The sequence below is a fragment of the Elephas maximus genome, chromosome 8 (genome assembly GCF_024166365.1).
Source record: "Elephas maximus indicus isolate mEleMax1 chromosome 8, mEleMax1 primary haplotype, whole genome shotgun sequence".
Lineage (NCBI taxonomy): Eukaryota > Metazoa > Chordata > Mammalia > Proboscidea > Elephantidae > Elephas > Elephas maximus.
This window is the reverse complement of record NC_064826.1, coordinates 47,475,181-47,495,230: the sequence shown is the minus strand read 5'-3', so window position 1 is coordinate 47,495,230 and position 20,050 is coordinate 47,475,181. Positions and strand designations below refer to the sequence as shown.

The following is a 20,050-nucleotide window of genomic DNA, read 5'->3' as shown; positions in this document are numbered from 1 at the left end:
GCCTTGTTCAAAGCGTGACTCCCTGTTGCAATCAGATACCGGTACCTACACAAATAAGCCCTGCCCCTCTAAGACTGTGGGACACAGCCTGTACCACACACGTGATAACCAGCTACCTGGACACCTGAGCTGAATCCATACAAGAAAAGTAAATGCATTCCTAGACTGATATACCCAATAACAGCTCTAACCATCTAGTGACAGGACGTTAGAGCTTCAAAGGAGAAAATAATCAAGCTAGCTCACTCAAGCAACCCATTTGGGCATATCAAAACAAAACAAAGCAAGAAGCTAGGATGAGTAAACAAAACAAAACTAATACAGTAACTTATAGATGGCACAGAGACAACGGTCAAAATCAAATCACATAAAGAAACAGACCATGATCACTATAACAAGCTCTCAAAACAATGAATCAAGGGATCTTCTAGATGCAAGAGCCCTACAGGAATTACCAGATGCAGAATACAAAAGATTAATATACAGAACCCTTCAAGACATCAGGAAGGAGGTCAGGCAATATGCAGAACAAGCCAAGGAATACACAGATAAAACAGTTGAAGAAATTAAAAAGGTTACTCAAGAACATAATGAAAAATTTAATAAGCTGCAAGCATCTATAGAGAGACAGCAGTCAGGAATTCAGAAGATTAACAATAAAATTACAGAATTAGACAAGTCAATAGAAAGTCAAAGGAGCAGAATCGAGCAAGTGGAAGGCAGAATTGGTGAGCCTGAAGATAAAGCACCTGGCACCAATGTATTCAAAGAAAAATCAGATAAAAGAATTTTAAAAAATGAAGAACACTTAAGAGTCACGTGGGACTCTATCAAGAGAAATAACCTACAAGTGATTGGAGTACCAGAACAGAGAGGGATAACAGAAAATACAGCGAGAACGTTGAAGATTTGTTGGTAGAAAACTTGCCCGATATAGTAAAAGATGAGAAGATATCGAAGATGCTCATCAAACTCCACATAAAGTAGATTTTAAAAGAAAGTCACCAAAACATATTATAATCGAACTTGCCAAAACCAAAGATAATTTTAAGAGCAGCTAGGGATAAACGAAAAGTCACCTACAAAGGAGAGTCAATAAGAATAAGCTCAGACTACTCAGCAGAAACCACGCAGACAAGAAGGCAATGGGATGACTTATATAAAGCACTGAAGGACAAAAACTGCCAGCCAAAAATCATATATCCAGCAAAACTCTCTCTCAAAATATGAAGGTGAAATTAGGACATTTCCAGATAAACAGAAGGTTAGAGAATTCGCAAGAACCAAACCGAAACTCCAAGAGATACTAAAGGGAGTTCTTTGCTTAGAAAAACAATAATATCAGGTATCAACCCAAGACTAGAATGCTGGACAGAGCAATCATAGGTCAACCCAGACAGGGAAATTGCAAAAATAAATCAAGATAAAGAAACGCTCAAAACAGTCTCCATATATTTAAGAAGGTAGAAGAAAGCATGAGCATGTGTTACGGATTGAATTGTGTCCCCCAAAAATGTGTGCCAACTTGGCTAGGCCATGATTCCAAGTATTGTGTGATCATCCACCATTTTGTCATCTGATGTGATTTTCCTATGTGTTATAAATCCTGCCTCTATGATATTAATGAGGTGGGATTAGCGGCAGTTATGTTAATGAGGTAGGACTCAATCTACAAGATTAGATTTTGTCAAAAGTCAATCTCTTTTGAGATATAGAAGAGAGAAGCAAGCAGAGAAAGAGGGGGGCCTCATACCACCAAGAAACAGAAGTCAGGAGAATAGCGTGTCCTTTGGACCCAAGGTTGCTGTGATGAGAAGCTCCTTGACCAAGGGAAGACTGATGACAAAGACCTTCCTCCAGAGCCAAGAGAGAGAGAAAGCCTGGAGCTGATGCCCTGAATTTGGCCTTGTAGCCTACCAGACTGTGAGAGAATAAATTTCTCTTTGTTAAAGCTATCCCCTTGAGATATTTCTGCTATAGCAGCACTAGATAACTAAGACAGCATGTTAAGGAAAGACATGGAAGTTCTAAACATAATTCCAATCAAACTTACAGAGATAAAAAATATAATATCTCACAATAAAAATATACTGGATAAGATTAATAACAGGTGAGAAATACCAAAAAGGTTAGTGAACTTGAAGACATATTAATAGAAATTAATCAAAATTTAACACGAGAAAAAAAGACTGGGGGAAAAAAAAGGCCAACAGACCATCAGTTAGCTGTGTGACAATATCAAGTAGCCTAATATACGTGTAACTGGAGTACCATAAAGAGAGGTTACAGAAAGGAGGCACGACAAAAATGTTTGAATAATGGGCAAGATTTTTCTAAATCTGATGAAAATAATAAATTCACAGATCCAAGAAACTCAACAAACTCCAAGCACAAGAAACATGAGGAAAACTCCACCAAGGCACATCATAATATAAGTGCTTAAAACCATTCATAAGAGGTAATCTTAAAAATAGTTAAATGAAAGAAGACATTTTATTTATACAGAGGAGCCCTGGTGGCACAGTGATTAAAGTGCTCAGCTGCTAACTGAAAGGTCAGTGGTTCCAACCCACCAGCAGTTCCACGGGAAAAAGATGTGGCAGTCTGTAAAGATTACAGCCTTGGAAGCCCTATGGGGCAGTTCTACTCTGTCCTATACGGTCACTATGAGTCAGAACAAACTCAATGGCAATGGGTTTTTCATGTATATAGGGGTAAAGTTAAAAATCACAGATTTCTTGTCAGAAAGAATGCAAATGTGAAGCTAATGGAACAACATCTTTAAAGTACCAGAAAAACAAACAAAAACCTGTCAAACTAGAATTCTATACTCAGCAAAAATATATTTAAAAAATGAAGTAGTATATATATATAGAAACATTTTTTTTCCAGATATACAAAAGCTGAAAGAATGCATCAACGGCAGTCCAGTAGTACCATATATGTTAAAGAAAGCCCTTCAGGCAGAAGGAAAATGATACCAAATGGAAATCTGGATCCACCCAAAGGAATGAAGGGGCACTAGAAATAGTAAGCATGTGGGTAAATACATGAGTGTTTTCCCCCTTATTTTCAAATCTCTTTAAAACTGTTCAAAACAAACAAAAACCAATATATTGTGGGATTTATAACATACGTAGAAGTAAAATATATAACAATAGCACAAAGGCAAGAGAGGGGAAATGGAAGTACGCTGTTGTTAGCTGCCATTGAATCAGCTCTGAGTGATGGCGACCTTATGTATCTTATGTATGGCAGAATGAAGTGTTGCCTGGTACTGCACCATCTTCATGATCACTGGTACACCAAAGTCCATCGTTACAGTTATCGTGCCAATCCATCACACTGAGGATTTCCCTCATTTTTGTTGGCCTTCTTCTTTACCAACATGATGTCCTTTTCCAGGCACTGGTCTTTACTCATAACATATCCAAAGTAAGCAAGCTGAAGTCCCACCATCCTCATGTGTAAGGAATACTCTGGTTGTATTTCTTCTAAGACTGATTTGTTCATTCTTTTGGCGGTCCATGGTACATTCAATAACGAGCCCTGATGGCACAATGGTTAAAGCACTCTGCTGTTAACAAAAGGTCAGCAGTTCAATCCTACCAGCAGCTCGGCAGGAGAAAAGACCTAACAATCTGCTCCTGTAAAGATTACAGCCTAGGAAACGCTACGGGGCAGTTTACTCTATCCTTTATAGTCACTGTGAGTTGGAATCAACTCGATGGCACACAAGTATATTCAACATTCTTTGCCAACACCAGAGTTCGAATGTATCAATTGTTCTTCTGCCTTCCTTTTTCACTACCCAACTTTTGCAGGCATATGAGGCGACTGATAAGACCATGGCTTGGGTCAGGCACACCTTAGTCATCAATGTGACATCTTTGCTTTTTAATCCTTTGAAGAGGTCTTTTGCAGCAGATTTGCCCGATGCAATATGTCATCTGATTTTCTGACTGCTGTTTCCATGGTTGTTGACTGTTGACCTAAGTAGTATGAAATCATTGACTACTTGGATATTTTCCTGTATTTATCATGATGTTGTTTATTGGTCCAATTCTGAGGATTTTTTTTTATGTTGAGGTGTAATCCATAATGAAGGCTGTAGTCTTTGACCATCATCACTAAGTGCTTCAAGTTGTCTTCATTTTCAGCAAGGAAGGTTGTGTCGTCTGCATATCGCAGGTTGTTAGAGTCCTTCTCCAATCCGGATGCCGCTCTCTTCTTTATACGGTCCAGCTTCTCTGAATGTATGTTCAGCTATAGATTGAATAAGTAAGGTGAAAGGATACAATTCGGCCATACACGTATTCCAATTCTGATGCAAAGTATACTATTATAAGGTTCTTATACTATATATGAAGTGCTATAAGAAAACACACAGTGATTAGTTAAAGATGTATACTTACCATTAAAAAACAACCAGAAAAAAAAAAAAAACTATTAGATAATAAGCCAAGAGAGAATACAAAATAGAATCACAGAAAAATACTCCAAATAATCCAAAAGAAGGCAAAGAACACAAAGAGGTGGAACAAATATAAAACAAATAGCAAGATAGTAGCTTTAAACTCAACCACAGCAATAATCATATTAAATGCAAATGTGATTATACCCTCAATTAAATAGCTTCAAATAAAACAGTAGATTATTAGGAGACTGGATAAAAAAGCAAGACCTAACTATACGCTGTCTATATAGAAAAAAAAAATTTTTTTTTTTTATAGAAGCTCATTTTAAATATAAAGACACAAACAGGTAAAAAGAAAAGAACAGAAAAATATATACCATACTAATACTAATACTAATACTAATACTAATACTAATACTAATACTAATACTAATACTAATACTAATACTAATCAAAAGAAAGCCAGAAGAGCTATATAGCCAAAGTAGATTTCAGAGCAAAGCATATTATTAACAGATACAAAGAGGGACATTTCATAATGATAAAGGGATCCAATTCATCAAGAGATCATAACAATCCTTAATATGTATGCACCTAATAACACAACTTCAAAATACATGTAACAAAAACCGATAGAACAATATTAGTTTCTGAAAGAAAAAATATACAAATCCACAACTCTAGTCAGACGTTTCAACACCCATCTCTCAAAAACTGGTAGAATAAGTAGACAGAAAACCATTAAGGATATATATAGAAGATCTGAATAATTCTACCAATCAACTTAGCCTGATTGACATTTATAGAATACTCCACCCAACCTTTTTTCAAGCAAACATGGAACATTTTACAAACGCTGACTATAATTAAGGCCATAAAACGAGTCTCCAATAAATTTAAAATGATTCAAGTCATACAACTGTTTGTTCTTTCACTACAGTGATATTAAATTAGAAATAACTGAAAAATAACTAGAACGCCGACCCCTCCCCAAATATTTGAAAACTAGACTACATACTTCTAAATAACCTATGGTGTCAAGGAAGAAATCAAACAACACACACAAAATTAGCAAGAATCTTGAACTAAATGAAAATAAAAACACAATATACCAAAATTTGGGGGATGCAGCTAAAGCATTATTTACAGGGGAATTTTATAGTATGAAACACTTAGTATTAGAAGAGAAAAAAGTCTTCAAATTAATGAGCTAAGCCTCAAGATTCCAGCAAATCAAGAGCAAGTAAGACTCAAAGTTAGCAGTAGAAAGGAAACAATAAAGAATAGCAGTGAAATTGAGAACAGAAAATTAAGACAGAAAACCACAAACTGGTTCTTTGAGATCAATAAAACACATAAACCTGTACCCAGACTAATCAGGAAAAAAGAGAAAAAACACAAATTACCAGTATCGAGAACAAGAAAACACCACTACTGATCTTACAGACATTAAAAATAAGGGAATATTATAAACAACTTTACACCAATGAATTTAACAACTCAAACAGACAAATCCCTTAAAAGACACAAACTACCAATGCTCATTCAAGAAGAAATAGGTCAACAGAATATTCTCCTGTTTATTAAAGAAATTAAATTTGTAGTTAAAATTCTTTATTCAAAGAAAAGTCCAGGCCTGGATATACAAGTACATAGAATTGTCTGAAGCTTAAGGTATCATGGAAGTATTAAATATTTATTAACTATCATGTGCAAGTACTAAGGATATAATTTTTATAAGGATATGATTATGGTTATGACTAAGGATATAATTTAGATATGATTATGTTAGTGGAGCCCTGGTGCGCAGTGGTTAAGAGCTTGGCTGCTAACCAAAAGGTCCGCAGTTTGAACCCATCAGCTGCTCCCTGGAAGCCCTACAGGGTAGTTCTAATCTGTCCTATAGGGTCACTATGAGTCAGAATTGACTCATCGGCAGTTTTTGTTTCTTTTTCCAATGTTAGCATTTTGGCAAAATTATTCTAGAACGTAGCTATGCAGATAATTGATTAATATGAGACTAGATTACAATCTAGAAGAGAAATGATAAAGATCTAAGTCAGTAGCAATGGAGATTTTTTAAAAATTGGGGGTGCTTGGGTGGGTATTGGGACAGGGAATGATTGAAAGATTGAACGACCAGATGTAATGACTGACTGGACACAGAAGATGTGGAAAGGAAAATAAATTAAGGATGCTCCATGATGCCTGGCTTGAACACTAGAGGAACTATTCTTTTGGAAAGGGAATACACGACAAAAAACAATTTTGAGAAAAAGAAGATGTGTTTATTTTTGGACATATGGTACATTCACACATTTAGAACCCAAAAGATATACAGCAGGAAATGGAATATATGGAATCAACCCTGAGGAAATCTATGTTACAAAATTAATCTGCTCTATCTCCCAGATTACTTGCAATTAAAGCCTTTTCTAGAATTGTATAATTAATGGCTTTTCTCTGTTAAAAGAACATTAGGAATAAATAAGAAGGTGGTTAGGAGATTTGAGAAAACTAGAGGTCCGACTCGACAGCAGTGGGTTTTGGTTTTTCTAGAGGTCCCTATGTGTACACTTAATTCACAGCACTGAGACCCTATTTCAGTGATGCACTTATGACTTCATCTAAAATAGCAAAATTCTATTTACTCTGGATCCCTGGGTGAGACAAATGGTTTACACTCCACTACTAACCTAAAGGTTGGGGGTTCGAACCCACCCCCAGCACTGTGGAAGAAAGGCCTGGTGATCAGCATCTGTAAGGATTACAGACAAGAAAACCCTATGGAGCAGTTCTAGAAAACTCACGGGGTTGCCATGAGTCAAATGGCAATGAGTTTGCTTTTTGGTTATTTACTCTACCTGGTTAAGGTCAGCAGTTCAAATCCACTAGCTGCTCCTCGGAAACCCTACAGGACAGTTCTACTTTGTCCAATAGGGTCACTATTGGGTCGGAACCGGCTAGACAGCACCTAACAACAACAACAACAACAACCTGGTTTAATGAGTCTGAATCTAACTTCCTAAAAAAAAAAACTTGCAAATGTAAAGCTCTCTCGGGGTCTTTTCCCTTCTTCTGTATGTGGCACCAATGATTCTTCACTCAACTCTTCCTGTTACCTATTTAACATCCTGTTGTCTCCTTTTAAGGTTTTGTTTGTCATTTTCTATTTCTACCTACATTACCTAGGAACTGTCACTTAAAAAAAATACATACACACACATATACACATAACTTATTCAAAAAGGTCACCAACCATTTTTTAAGTATTATAAGCCAGGTAATCTGTTAGGTACTTTACATACATTATCTCCTTTAATTCTTAAAACCTTGTAAAGTAGGTATTATCACCATTTTATGAATAAGCAAAAGTAAACCTCAAAAAGGTTACATAATAAGCCCCAAATCACACAACTGGTGGATGGCAGAAATTGGGGTTTGAAACAAGGTCTACGGAGTACCAAAACTTATGCCACATAAATTTCACAAGTGTTTTGCTATCTGTATTATTTTTTATCAAAAATTTTATGAAGGTGCTTCATTCAACAATTACATGAATGCCTACTACATACCCTCGAAATTCCTGTAGATATACTACTAGCAGCTCCTTTTGCCTACTGTTTCTGAAATTGCAAAGATGCATAATGAGCACTTTTTTTCCCTTACTTCCCCTCATTAAATGTGAAATTTAATCATGTTATGATTATCAGGTAGTAGTTCAGCCACAGCCATTTCCTGTCCCAGTTCCTGTTCACTACTCAGAATGAAGTCCAGTATATTTTCTTTCTTAGTGCTGTACCTACTCTAGGAAGTAATCATCTTTTCCTCTGAAAACTCACCTCTGTATCTTGTGTCATTTTAGCAATTTATATGAGGCTGATAAGCTGGGCTAAAAATGTAGCTTTCCTACATGTCATTTAACCTCTTCAACTTAGTCATATGATTCTGGTCATCAAGTGATGTTCCACATTTACAAATTCAATGTATTTATGTTTCTTTACTAACCTGAGAGGAAGGTATAAACATGGGACTTTGTTTCAGATTTTTAAGGACAGCACTGATTTAAAACATTCTGTCCCATCGTCAAATCTAAAGTTTAGTTTCAGAAAAGACAGTCAACGTACGTAAAGGGTAGCTTGCAAAACTGACTCTATGAGAACACGGGGTAGGTAAAGGGGTTAAGGGGAGGCCAAATAAGCAACAGTCACATTAAGGTTCTTCTTTTTTAAATAATTCCCCCAGTAGTCCACAAATTAGGTGCAAATACCTCTAGCAGTGTTAGTCTTCATTTACAACTTACAATATCCATCTGAATGAAATAATAAATAGTTGCCTAGCCCTACATGTTGGAAAAGAGAGTTTTAATTGGCACAACGGGAATATGTGTTAGAAGGTAAATATTAAATAACAATGTCACAATGTACAAACTGTTGAGATTTTCCTATAATTTTATTTTCTAAGTATGCCATTTCCAACCACTAAAATTAGGTAGCACTCACTTGGGCCAGACATATTTATATACAATTACCGTTTATAATTGGCCTTCACAACTACTTTCTACAATTACTTGCCATTCCCTCAACAATCCATATTCCTTTCTGAGACCCTGTCTCCTGTTATGCTACATCCTCGTAGAATGTCCCTATCCCCCATCTTGGGAAACTACTACTCATCCTTTAAAGCTCCAATAGCATCGCTCCTCGAACCTCCCAACCCCTTTTTCACTCTCTCTTAAGCAAAATTATTCTTTCTTTCTTCTGTATTGAAGGCTTACATATGCCAGTACTTTACCTATTATTTCATGTTCAATACAACTTTTTGCAGTATTATTTTCTCCACCTAACAGATAAGGAAACCGAAGCTGAGATTTGGTATCATGTCCATGGTCACAAAACAGAACAGGAATTCAAACTCTAGTCTGTACAAACTTTACATGAATTCTCTCTCCATGAAAGCACTCTCTTATGGTATACGTGGTATTATCAACATTTGTTCAAATCTTTCCCTCCTATTAAACAGATGCTCCTCAAAGACAGAGAATGTGACTCCATCCCTACATCCCTCAACACAGTGCCCATTATACAATGATCTCAATATGTTATCGAATACATACAACATTCAACCTCCTATTCAGTTTATGGCTTTGCTGCATCATTTTCCATGGATTAGTATCCTTCTAACAAGTATCTAAGAAGCCAATTTTACTGTGGTGGTAAAACATAATGACCTGGAATAATAGGTTTAAGAATCAGATTGCTTGGGTGTGAGTTCCACCTCTACCAACTTCCTAGCTGAGAAATCTTGCACAAATAAGTTAGCCTAACTCATCTGTAAAATAGGGAGGACAGTCATCACAGTATCTGTCTTAGTTATCTAATGCTGCTGTGACAGAAATACCACAAGTGGATGGCTTTAACTAAGAGAAGTTTATTTTCTCACAGTAAAGTAGGCTAAAAGTCAAAATTCAGGGCGTCAGCTCCAGGGGAAGGCTTTCTGTCAGCTCTGGAGGAACATCTTTCTTGTCAATGTTCCCCTAGACTAGGAGCTTCTCTATGCAGGAACCTCGGGTTTAAAGGAGGCATTCTGCTCCAGGTGCTTCTTTCTTGGTGGTGTGAGGTCCCTACTCTCTGCTTGCTTCCCTCTCCTTTTATCTCTCAAGAGATAAAAGGTGGTAGGCCATACCCCAGGGAAACTTCCTTTACACTGGATCAGGGAGGTGACCTGAGTAAGGGTGGTGTTACAATCCCACCCTAATCCTCTGAACATAAAATTACAATCACAAAATGGAGGATAATCATACAACACTGGTACTCATGGCCTAACCAAGCTGATACAAACATTTTTTGGGGGGACATTACTCAATCCATGACAGTATCTATCTCCTATGATTATAACAATTAAATGAGATAATACACAAGCAATGCAATTCTTTTTGATCCTCATTTTTTCCACATGCCGCCCTGAAGTCCCTTTGGCTCAGTCTAGTGAGGCTTTTTCAGTAAAGGAACTAGCCAAAAGGTCTGTGGTTTAAAATTTGTTCAACCATTCCTGAAGCTAACTCTTCAGACAGGGATTGGATTGGGCTATAAGACGGTAAATGATACTGGTGAGGAGTAAGCTTCTTGGCTCAAGGAGACACGTGAGACTATGTGGGCAGCTCCTGACTGGAGGTAACATGAGAAGGCAGAGGGGGCAGGAGCTCACTAAATGGACACGGGCAATACAGGGTGGAGAATACATGCTGTCTCATTAGGGGGAGAGCAGCCAGGAGGACGTAGCAAGGTGTGTATGAGTTCTTGTATGAGAGACTGGCTTGATTTGTAAACTTTCACTTAAAGCACAATAAATAATAATGATAAAAAAATTGTTCAAGCCACCTTCATTTCTAGACTCAACTGTTCAGTGCCAGTTTGGACTCAAAAGAAGTCTACCTTTGGAGGATTGACTATCCAAGTATGTCTCTATTGTACACTGTGCTTGATTTGCTTACCACATTTTTGTGCTCTATTGTAAAGTGGTGAAAATTACAACACAACATTTCCAATCCTGCTAATACCTAGCGTAATGCTGTCTGATGCATGCAGACTACCAACCTGTGTGGGAAGCAGCCTATTTCCTGAACAAGAAATTTTCCTGGAAACACCTCGTTTCTAGTCCCAGACACGGCTCATTCTCCCCAGACCTCCAGATTTCTTCCCTCTGGAATGTGGAGGCTAGGCCACCACAACTCACAGGGGATGCCCATTTCCTTCGCAAAAACTTAGCAACTCTTACTGCAAAATGTCAGAATTTCGAATTGCTATTACAATTCTTTAGGCTAAAACGCATAGTTTCCAAATTCTCAGAATTCTCCCTTCCAACATTAAAACTGTTACAATGAAGTCCACGGTTTTGGAGAAAACAAATTAAAAAAAATACATAACCCCCACAATGATGATCAAATACTAAGTCTACAACCATAGTCTTGGGGGAAAAATTTTTTTTTTCTTTTAAATGTCTGAAAGTTGGCCCTCCTTGGAAATCCTATAGGGCAGTTCTACTCCGTCCTATAGCGTCACTATGAGTCGGAATCGACTCAATGGCAACACGTTCGGGTTTTTTTTGGGGGGGGGGGCTTAGTTGGCTAATGCTAACCAAAAATTATAAAACCAAAGCACCACATATAACAAAATAATCTCGAAGTAAGCAGGATGTACAGGAACAAGTGTAAATTACAAAACATTCAATACATTCGCCATGAATTTAAAAAACTGCTCGGTATGTATATACTGAGATTGATAAATGGGTCCAGATTCTGTACTTTCCTAGTCCAAAAAAACAAGCCAAACCCAGACTCATAGCGACACTACTGGGCAGAGAAGAACTGCCCCACAGTTTCCAATGAGCGCCTGGTGGATTCGAACTGACCTTTTGGTTAGCAGTCGTATCTCTTAAACACTACGCCACCGGCGTTTCCCTTCCCTAGTCAGTATATGTTAATATAAAGCAGTTCTTTGTTGTTGCCAGGCTAAAAATAGATATATTAGTGACAAAATGATCACCGAAGTTATACAGGGAGGTGTTGAGTTAGAAAGCCATGACTCAATAGGAACAATACCAGAACGCTGGCTGTCACTAACCCAACAAACAGGCAGGCAAAATACAAGAAAAGATGAAGAAGCAGGCTGACGGACCGCGATATTTTTCCAGACTACAAATATTGCTTAAGGCCGGTGCGTAAGATTTCAGCACCCGCTCGGCAGTCAGCGTTGGAATCAGAAAACTGAACTGTTGCCTACTCCGCGGTGCAGCGCAGCGACCCTCCCAGCCTGCGTCCGGCGCGCGGGGCCGCCCCCTCCTCCCGAGCCCGCTGCTCCGGCCGCTAGCTGACCTCTCCCCCGCCCACCCAAGCTCGGCCGCCCGATCGTCTGCACTCCCTCCTGGGCCCCGACGCCCCCCGACACAATGCCAAGAGAAGGAAAAGAAGGAGAAGGGCCGAGGGAGGGGGCCGAGGGGCGGCGTCTGCGCTGGGCTTCGGCCAGTCAACCTCAAGGCTTGAGGACAGCGCGGGCTCGGGAGGAGGAAGGCTGAGCCTTCGCGGCCGGCCGAAAGATGGCAGGGGGACGCGCCTGACCCCCGCCCCTGCCCGCAGGTGCCGATGGCTGCCGGGGAAGTCACCAGAGGCGGAGGGCGATGCGTTGGCCCCGGAGCTCCCACCTTAATCCCGTCGGCTGTTCTCTTCCCTCGTCCTGTCCATCCTAGGGATTCTGTCAGAGCCTAACGACCTCCACACGGCCCACCCAAGCGCGGAGGTGATGCCGCTCCTACCGTAAGAGCGGGCGCCTTGCCGCTAGGAGGCGGCCAGGGTGCGCGCAGAAGACACCGTAGCGATCGCCGCCGCCGCGGGAGCCGGAGGAGCCACACAACGCTGCCGGCAGACGCGCTGCCTCCAGAGCCGTCGCCCCACCTCCTCTCCCGCAGGATTTTGCGCCGGAGCCTGCAGTGCCACCCCTCCCGCCCCCTCCACTGGAGCGTAGGGCGAGAGGCGAGGCCGTGAGCCCCACGGGGGGTGGAGCCGAGTGTGGCTGGTCTTATTGGCATCTAGGGGCCCAATAAGACCACGAAATATCAAGACTGCGTTTAGACTGACTTTCCTCCTAACCAATGGATGTAGAGAGGCGGGTCTGGGGGCGGGAGGTCTTTCAATGCCGCCGTTTCGTCGAACCCGAATGTGAGGAAAGGTTGGTTGGTTTGCACTGGCGACCAAACGGCCCAATTACCGCGGGAAAAGGGCCTCTGAACCCAGATTGGCGTCTTTTCTGCCTATAGGGTAGGCCTGGGGGGCGGTGAGAATTTGCCCCGGATGTGGGCGCGGCCCTGAGGTAGAACTGAGAGAGCGTCCGCCGTGGTCGTTTGGCGAGGCGGAACTGAGTCTTTTTTTTTAAGTTACAATGTGATGGGTTCTGGGTTTAATGGGGGAAAAAGTGTGGAAAAGGCCAAGGATCCGAACTGGCGGGTTTCCTGATCTTCGCGCCCCTCTCCGCTCTCCGGTCAGCGGCTCTGTTAGGTGAGTCCGGGGCTTCGACGGGCCAGCAACCCCCGAAGTGCACTCTCCCCCAGAGACCCGGCGCTGGCCTTCCGCTGCTCCCGCGGGCTGTGCCGCCACCCCTCACCTCTTCATACTCCGGGCCTCAGGCGCGTACACACGCCTGCTTGGCCACAGGGCTTCTGTGTGCATGGTGGATCGTATCGTCCACGAACCGCACTCAGCTCCAAAAATGTGCCGGGCCCACAGCTCAGAATGGGGGGAGTCCGGACAGGGCATCGCGAGCGGACGATCTGCGTTTGCAGACGAAGGACAAGAACAGTTCAGGAGCGTCCTGAAGTCCTAGGAACCAGTAGGCCCGAATCGGATAGGTTGTCAGCAAAACGGTGTTCTCGTGAAGGATGCTTAAGTTGGGGAAGGCTGTTGCAGTACGGGCCTTTTGAAAGGGCTTCACAGTGAAAAGGAGTATTGTGTTGTGGGCTTATTAAGTAAAACTCTGGAATGAGGCGAGTTCACTTGGAAGAGTACCGGCCTTAGCGATAGAAGGGACATGCGGGTTGCGTGGGAAGCAGAGTAGATAAATTCATGAGTCAACTCAAAGCTGATACCTAGATGCAGGTGATGTGGGTAGGGTCCTCTAGATTTTCACATGAGGGCGATTTTGAAACATGCGAAGGAACACTTACCTGTCTTCCAGACACAAGAAATAACCACCTCAAAAGAGGAATATTTTAGTTGAGCTAATTTTTGTTTTGGAGTTTGCAGCCCCTTGAGACGAGTAGAAGGAGGAGATAAATAGGATTGCTTAAATTAGTGAAGATACAAATATAAAATTGGGGTCTTAAATGTCTTCATTGTAGCTCAGCATCCGCTCTCCCAAGTGTCATTCAAATGTCAGCAGAGTGCTCCCTTGAGAACATTTTGGTGTCTTACATGCATACAGAACTTTGTTGCATCTTACATTATAAAGTTTGTAGTCACAATAAGACTGTTCTTTGCATCTTTTCACCACCCATCCTACGTAACCGTGGTGAATGCAGCCACCCTTTCTATGACCACTTGCCACTGCTCTCCTAGATGAGAAAAAATGCTTGACTCATTTGATGCTAGATGGAAAGGTTATATTTAAGCAAGTGTATTATCATAAGCCTTTTTTTTTTAAAGGTTCACAAAAACAAGGCCAGATAGATTGGCAATCAGGACTGAACAAACTTAATTTACAGGTAAAATCCATTTGTAGTTATTATTCAGCACACACCCCTACACCGCTCCTTCCCAATTCAGCTCCAAATTCATTATGTCAGCCTTCCGAGTAAATCTCTGAAACATGTCCCTGGCCAGGAAGGGAGAAGCAGCATGGCAAATGCCTTCCTAGGAGCAAAAGCACTGCAGTGTGCAGCATCTGCCAACTAGGTGAATAAACAGTGCAAGTAGATGGGTATAAGAGGGGAAAAGGGAGTTATAGGATTCTCATTTAGTCTATGGACTCATACATAAGTATTGAAATAAAACATGTATAGTCTTGCAACATTAAATGGTAGTCACCAACTATGTAAAGTAGTAGAGATGTAGCAGAGAACATCAAAGTTAATTCTAAACTATAATCAATTGAGCACTAGTCTTGTAATTTGGTTTACCTGGTCATTGGCAGAGGAGCCCTGCTGGTGCATTGTTTAAAGCCCTTGGCTGCTAACCAAAAGGTAAGCAGTTGGAACCTACCAGCCTCTCTGTGGAGAAAGACGTGGCAGTCTGCTTCCATAAAGGTTACAGCTGTGGAAACACTGTGGGGCAGCTCTGCCCTGTTCTGTAGGGTTTCTATGAGTTGGAATTAACTCGACTATGACGGTTTAGTCCTTTTCATGTTATTGCCAGTTTCTTCACCTTTTCTGTCTTATACTGCATCTTTACTCCTATGCCAAAGGATAACCCCCTCCACCTGTGCTTTTGTTCCCATCTCCCACCTTCTGTTCTTTTCCTTTTTCCATCAAGTATCTTCTTATTTGCAGTTTATCACTCCCCAGTGGCTTATTTCTCTAAATTTATTATACTTCTCTTCCTCCCTTCCTGAATATTCCTTCTCTTGTTCCTTTCCCAACCTCGTGTCTATCTTTTGTCTTCTCTTCTCCAAATGCCTCAAGAGTGTAACATGTTCTCAACAGTTTCCATTTCTTTATCTTCTGTTAACTCCTCACTCAACTATATGCCCTCTGTCTTCTCATTTCCTTTTCTACTTGTTCTTTTTCTAAAGGGCCACAAGGTTGGTATAAAAAACTCGAGTATGTGTAGAAACAGACTGTAAATCTATTATGTGAATATTAACTATAATAAATGTTTATACCTAAGTAAATTTTAGATTTAATGCATTCCCAATGAAAATTTCAGGTTTAAAAAAGAATTAGCAATTTTAGCATTAAGAAAATGAAAGGGCAAAAAGAGTAGAAAATGTTCTGGAAAAGAAAAGAGTGAGTGTAGGCACTAGGCCTTCCAGATACTACAGTATATACTAGAGCAACAATAGCAGTCATATAGTACTAGTACAAAACAGAAATATAAATCAGTAAAACAGAAATAGGCATATAAGAAATAGGTCTGATTGTAGAACAGTTCTTGGAAACCCTGGTGGCATGGTGGTTAAGAGCTATGGCTGCTAACCAAAAGGTCAGCAGTTCAGATCCACCAGGCACTCCTTGGAAACTCTATGGGGCAGTTCTCCTCTGTCCTATAGGGTCGCTATGAGTTGGAATCAAGGGGAACAAGTTTGGTTTGGTTTTTTTTATAGAATAATTCACTATCAAATAATCACAAAACAACATCAAAAGTGGTCTTGATTATTGGTAATATGATACATACCACAAACCAAAATAATAAAATGAGAGGATACCTGTTAAAAGAAAGAAACCTTAGATGAAGAAAATAGATATTTATGAGAACTTTAGTGGGATAATGAGAATTTAATTAAGAAAGCAAGACCCATAGTATGTGAAAATCCAATGTTATCAATGCCATTTATATTAGTACAGTTACAGTTAAAACTCTCCTCTCCTGGCTTGATACCACCTCCTCTTCTTTCACTACTTCCATTTTGAATGGTTTTTCTTAGTACTCCCTGAAATTGAGTGGAATATCATATGTGCAAATGTGCAGGGAGATAAATTAAGAGCATCCTGAGGTGCAGAAATAAAGTCAATGTGTGCTTGGACTTGAAGGATAGCAGTGGAAAGGAACAGATTGTTCTTGAATAGAGCTTATACCCAGTAGGTATATTAAAAATTTTGTTGTATTTTGTCATGGGTTGTAAGAGAATTATGGATAGAATGTTGTCAAAGAGAGAAGGCTATAAGTTTTAGAGCTTATGAAAGGAAGAATGGTAGAGTGTTTTCAAAATTAGGAAATCTGAGAGTGGGAAAGAGCCAGCTTTGTTCAGTAATGATTTTTTTTTTCTTTTTTCTGGTATCAAAACTATTTTGACTTTTTTTCCCCTTTCTTAGGGTATATATCCTTTTTTTGGACTCTGCAACAGCCTTTTTAAACTGTTTAAATGAGAATGTCCTTGGCTCAGAGAGTACTACTCACCTGGCTTTTCACATTACTCTTCTTGATCATGTTGGTGTTGAAACTGGACGAGAAGGCACCTTGGAACTGGTTCCTCATATTTATTCCAGTCTGGATATTTGATACTATCCTTCTTGTCATGCTGATTGTGAAAATGGCTGGACGGTGTAAGTCTGGCTTTGACCCTCGACATGGATCACACAATATTAAAAAAAAAGCCTGGTACCTCATTGCAATGTTACTTAAATTAGCCTTCTGCCTTGCACTCTGTGCTAAACTGGAACAATTTACTACCATGAATCTGTCCTATGTCTTCATTCCTTTATGGGCCTTACTGGCTGGGGCTTTGACAGAACTTGGATATAACGTCTTTTTTGTGAGAGACTGAATTCTAAATACATCATCTCATTTTTATTGCCGTTCAACAAGCTATCATTAAAGTGTTCTGAATCTTTGCAAGCTTCAAGAGTGCTAGAGAACTGAGAAAAAATACTAAATGTAGTTTTATACTGCTTCCCTAAGATAGACTTGGTGAATAAATCATGGACTTCTAATTAACCCAAAATTTAATTATTCAGTATTCAAGTCATTAATGTTCTTATTACCCATATGTAAATAAAGTTTGTTTTGGATCTCATCTTTCTACCTGACTCCTGAATAATCTGTTGTAGGTGGTATTTAAAGTAAGTAAATAAAACCTTTAATCTACATACGTGAGCTTAATGTATCATGGTCCCATTATGACCAAAGTAAATGGCCATATGTGCTTCTAATTTATGAAGGGAAAAAACACTACCAGTAGTTACTGAAATAGTTACAGATGTCATATCATGTTTATGGTTCAGAAAGAATCGGAGAGTTTGACAGCTTTTTATCAGCCTAAGTTCATTATTACCTCTGCCTTCTGTTTGGGACAGATGAGTTGGAAGTGGCATATTGAAACAGAGAAGCACATTCTTCCTAAAGTTATGGGAACCATACATCCAGGTTTGGTCAGGACAGGCCTACTTTATGCCTGTTGTCCCAGCATCCCAGGGAGTTAGTGCCCCCTTTCACTCTTAGAAAGGAGCCCTGGTGGTGCAGTGGTTAAGCCTTCAGCTGCTAACTGAAAGGTCAGCAGTTTAATACACAAGCTGCTCCACGGGTGAAAAATGCGGCAATCTGCTTCCATAAAGATTACAGCCTTAGAAACCCTATGGGGTAGTTCTGCACCATTCTGTAGGTTTGCTATGAGTCAGAATTAATGGCAACAGGTTTGGTTTTTCACTTTTAGAAGTGTCCTTGATTGAAAAATTAAATAATCATCCTACTAGGGTACTTATAAACTCCAAAGAAGCAGAGGTGGCAGTACTTACAAGAATTCTAAAGTGGTTCATATGGCTTATAAGCCTAAAGCAGGATGATTGGTCCTGCCCTATACAGCTCTCACTTTTAACTCTGGGAAGAATGTAAAATAGTAGTTTGTTCTGTTTTTAAAATATCTAACAAGAAAGTGATTGCTCAATGCTAATACTTTGAGGAGTTACTTGAATATAGCATTTTGGTCTAGTTCTCCCTTGTGAAGATAACTAACATGGCAAAGTTTCTACCAAAATACCACAAATCAATACAGTTTAATTGTTAGGCATTTGAAGCTATAAAGCTAGGCTAAATAAATAAAAATTGATCAACTGCAAATATTTGTCTGTCTTTTAATTGGTATAAGTATATTGGGTATATAAAAATATGATTGAGAAGGATAGTTAATATGGGGAACTGAATGCTCCAGGCTTGATCAACTATTCCTAATTTGACTGAGAGATCCAAACTACTTGGTGTCTGTAATCTATCATTAGATAGATTCAAAGTAAGAGAAAGTTTTCATCTCTGAGAAACCAGCCAGGAGGATCTAAATTGTGACTGTTTCGTAGTTCAGGAAAAGCTGTATTCATGCAAGTATTATCTAAGTATAATCTCCTTTTTCTTCAGGAAAAGGAAAAAAAGGGACTGCACCATGTGCAAAAAATCAGCTAGGCCAGGAGTCAGCAGAATTTTTCTGTAAAGGGTTTACACAGTTCATACATTGCAGGCCATGTCATCTCTGTTGCAACCACTCAACTTAGCCATTGTAGCAAGAAAGCAGCCATAGACAATATGTAAACAAATGATCATGATTATGTTTTGATGAAACTTTATGGACAGTGAATTTCATATAATTTTCACATGTTACAAAATATTACTCTCGATTTTTGTTTCAACCATTGAAACTATAAAAATTCTTAGCACATAGGCCATACAAAAATAGGCAGTGGGCTTGTAATGGCCTATGTCTGGTAGTTTGCTGACCTCTGAACTAGACCATGAAACAAGCAAAAGCAGAAATTCTGTGTGAGAGTGCTAAGGGGAAAGGCAAAGTAGTTTTTTCCTTCAAGGAATGGAGAGAGAAATGGATAGAACTATAGGTAAAGGGCAACACAATAACCAACCTTTACACATGAAGATCAATCAATTTTAATAGCATGTGAAAGATTTCCAGAAAATAGAACTCTTTCCCTGTTTCACTTAGCATGCTGCCACACTAAACACTTGAAAGCAGCACAATAAGTTACCATTAACCTGTGCGTCCATGATTGGAACATATTTAAAACATTAAGTAATCAAAGACAAAGATAGAAATTAGGCTCCCAGGTGCAAAAGGCAAAACAAATAGAATAATACCTTCCTAGGTTTTCTTTTAGTTATTGGATGCTTCCTTTATAATAACAGAGATGTTTACTAGTGGTATTTTTGAAAAGAATTAACACTGTTCCAAGAAAGAAGTTTAAACATCCAAAGCTCTTAGTAAGCCATTATTTCCTAGGTCAGCATAGGCAAGTAACTTAATCTAATTTGGGCAAAAGATTTGTTATCAAAATTTTTAAGGAAAAGCAACTTGCAAATGAAATAATGTTTTATAAGGCTTGAAAATATGGTAAGTAGAAAATAGATGTGCAGGGGTCTGCAACTTGTCCAGTAATATTTCATGAACATAGAGTTCAGATACAGCTGCATCAGCAGCATATAAAATATGAACA

The 20,050-nt window shown here is 39.6% G+C and overlaps 2 protein-coding genes across 7 annotated transcripts in view; one reads left to right on the top strand and one right to left on the bottom strand.

The window, feature by feature from the left end:
* Positions 1–12,892, bottom strand: part of PHTF2 (putative homeodomain transcription factor 2) — a 125,611-nt gene extending 112,719 nt beyond the window's left edge. For 4 of the 5 annotated variants that reach the window (XM_049894298.1, XM_049894301.1, XM_049894302.1 and 1 more), the window contains exon 1: positions 12,728–12,892. The gene's annotated coding sequence lies outside the window, so the exon portion shown is untranslated. Of the gene's footprint in view, positions 1–12,616 lie in introns of all 5 variants that reach the window. The other variant, XM_049894300.1, reaches the window with a different exon arrangement.
* Positions 12,893–13,122: 230 nt separating this feature from the next.
* Positions 13,123–17,827, top strand: TMEM60 (transmembrane protein 60). 2 transcript variants are annotated; one of them, XM_049894306.1, is made up of 3 exons: positions 13,123–13,466; positions 14,610–14,668; positions 16,934–17,827. In XM_049894306.1, the coding sequence occupies exon 3, from the start codon at positions 16,984–16,986 to the stop codon at positions 17,383–17,385; it is 402 nt and encodes a 133-aa protein (XP_049750263.1). In that variant the 5' UTR covers positions 13,123–13,466; positions 14,610–14,668; positions 16,934–16,983; the 3' UTR covers positions 17,386–17,827. The 2 variants fall into 2 exon arrangements, with proteins under 2 accessions (XP_049750263.1, XP_049750262.1); XM_049894305.1 differs by lacking the exon at positions 14,610–14,668 and having other exon boundaries at positions 13,124–13,466; positions 16,934–17,825.
* Positions 17,828–20,050: the final 2,223 nt, after the last annotated feature.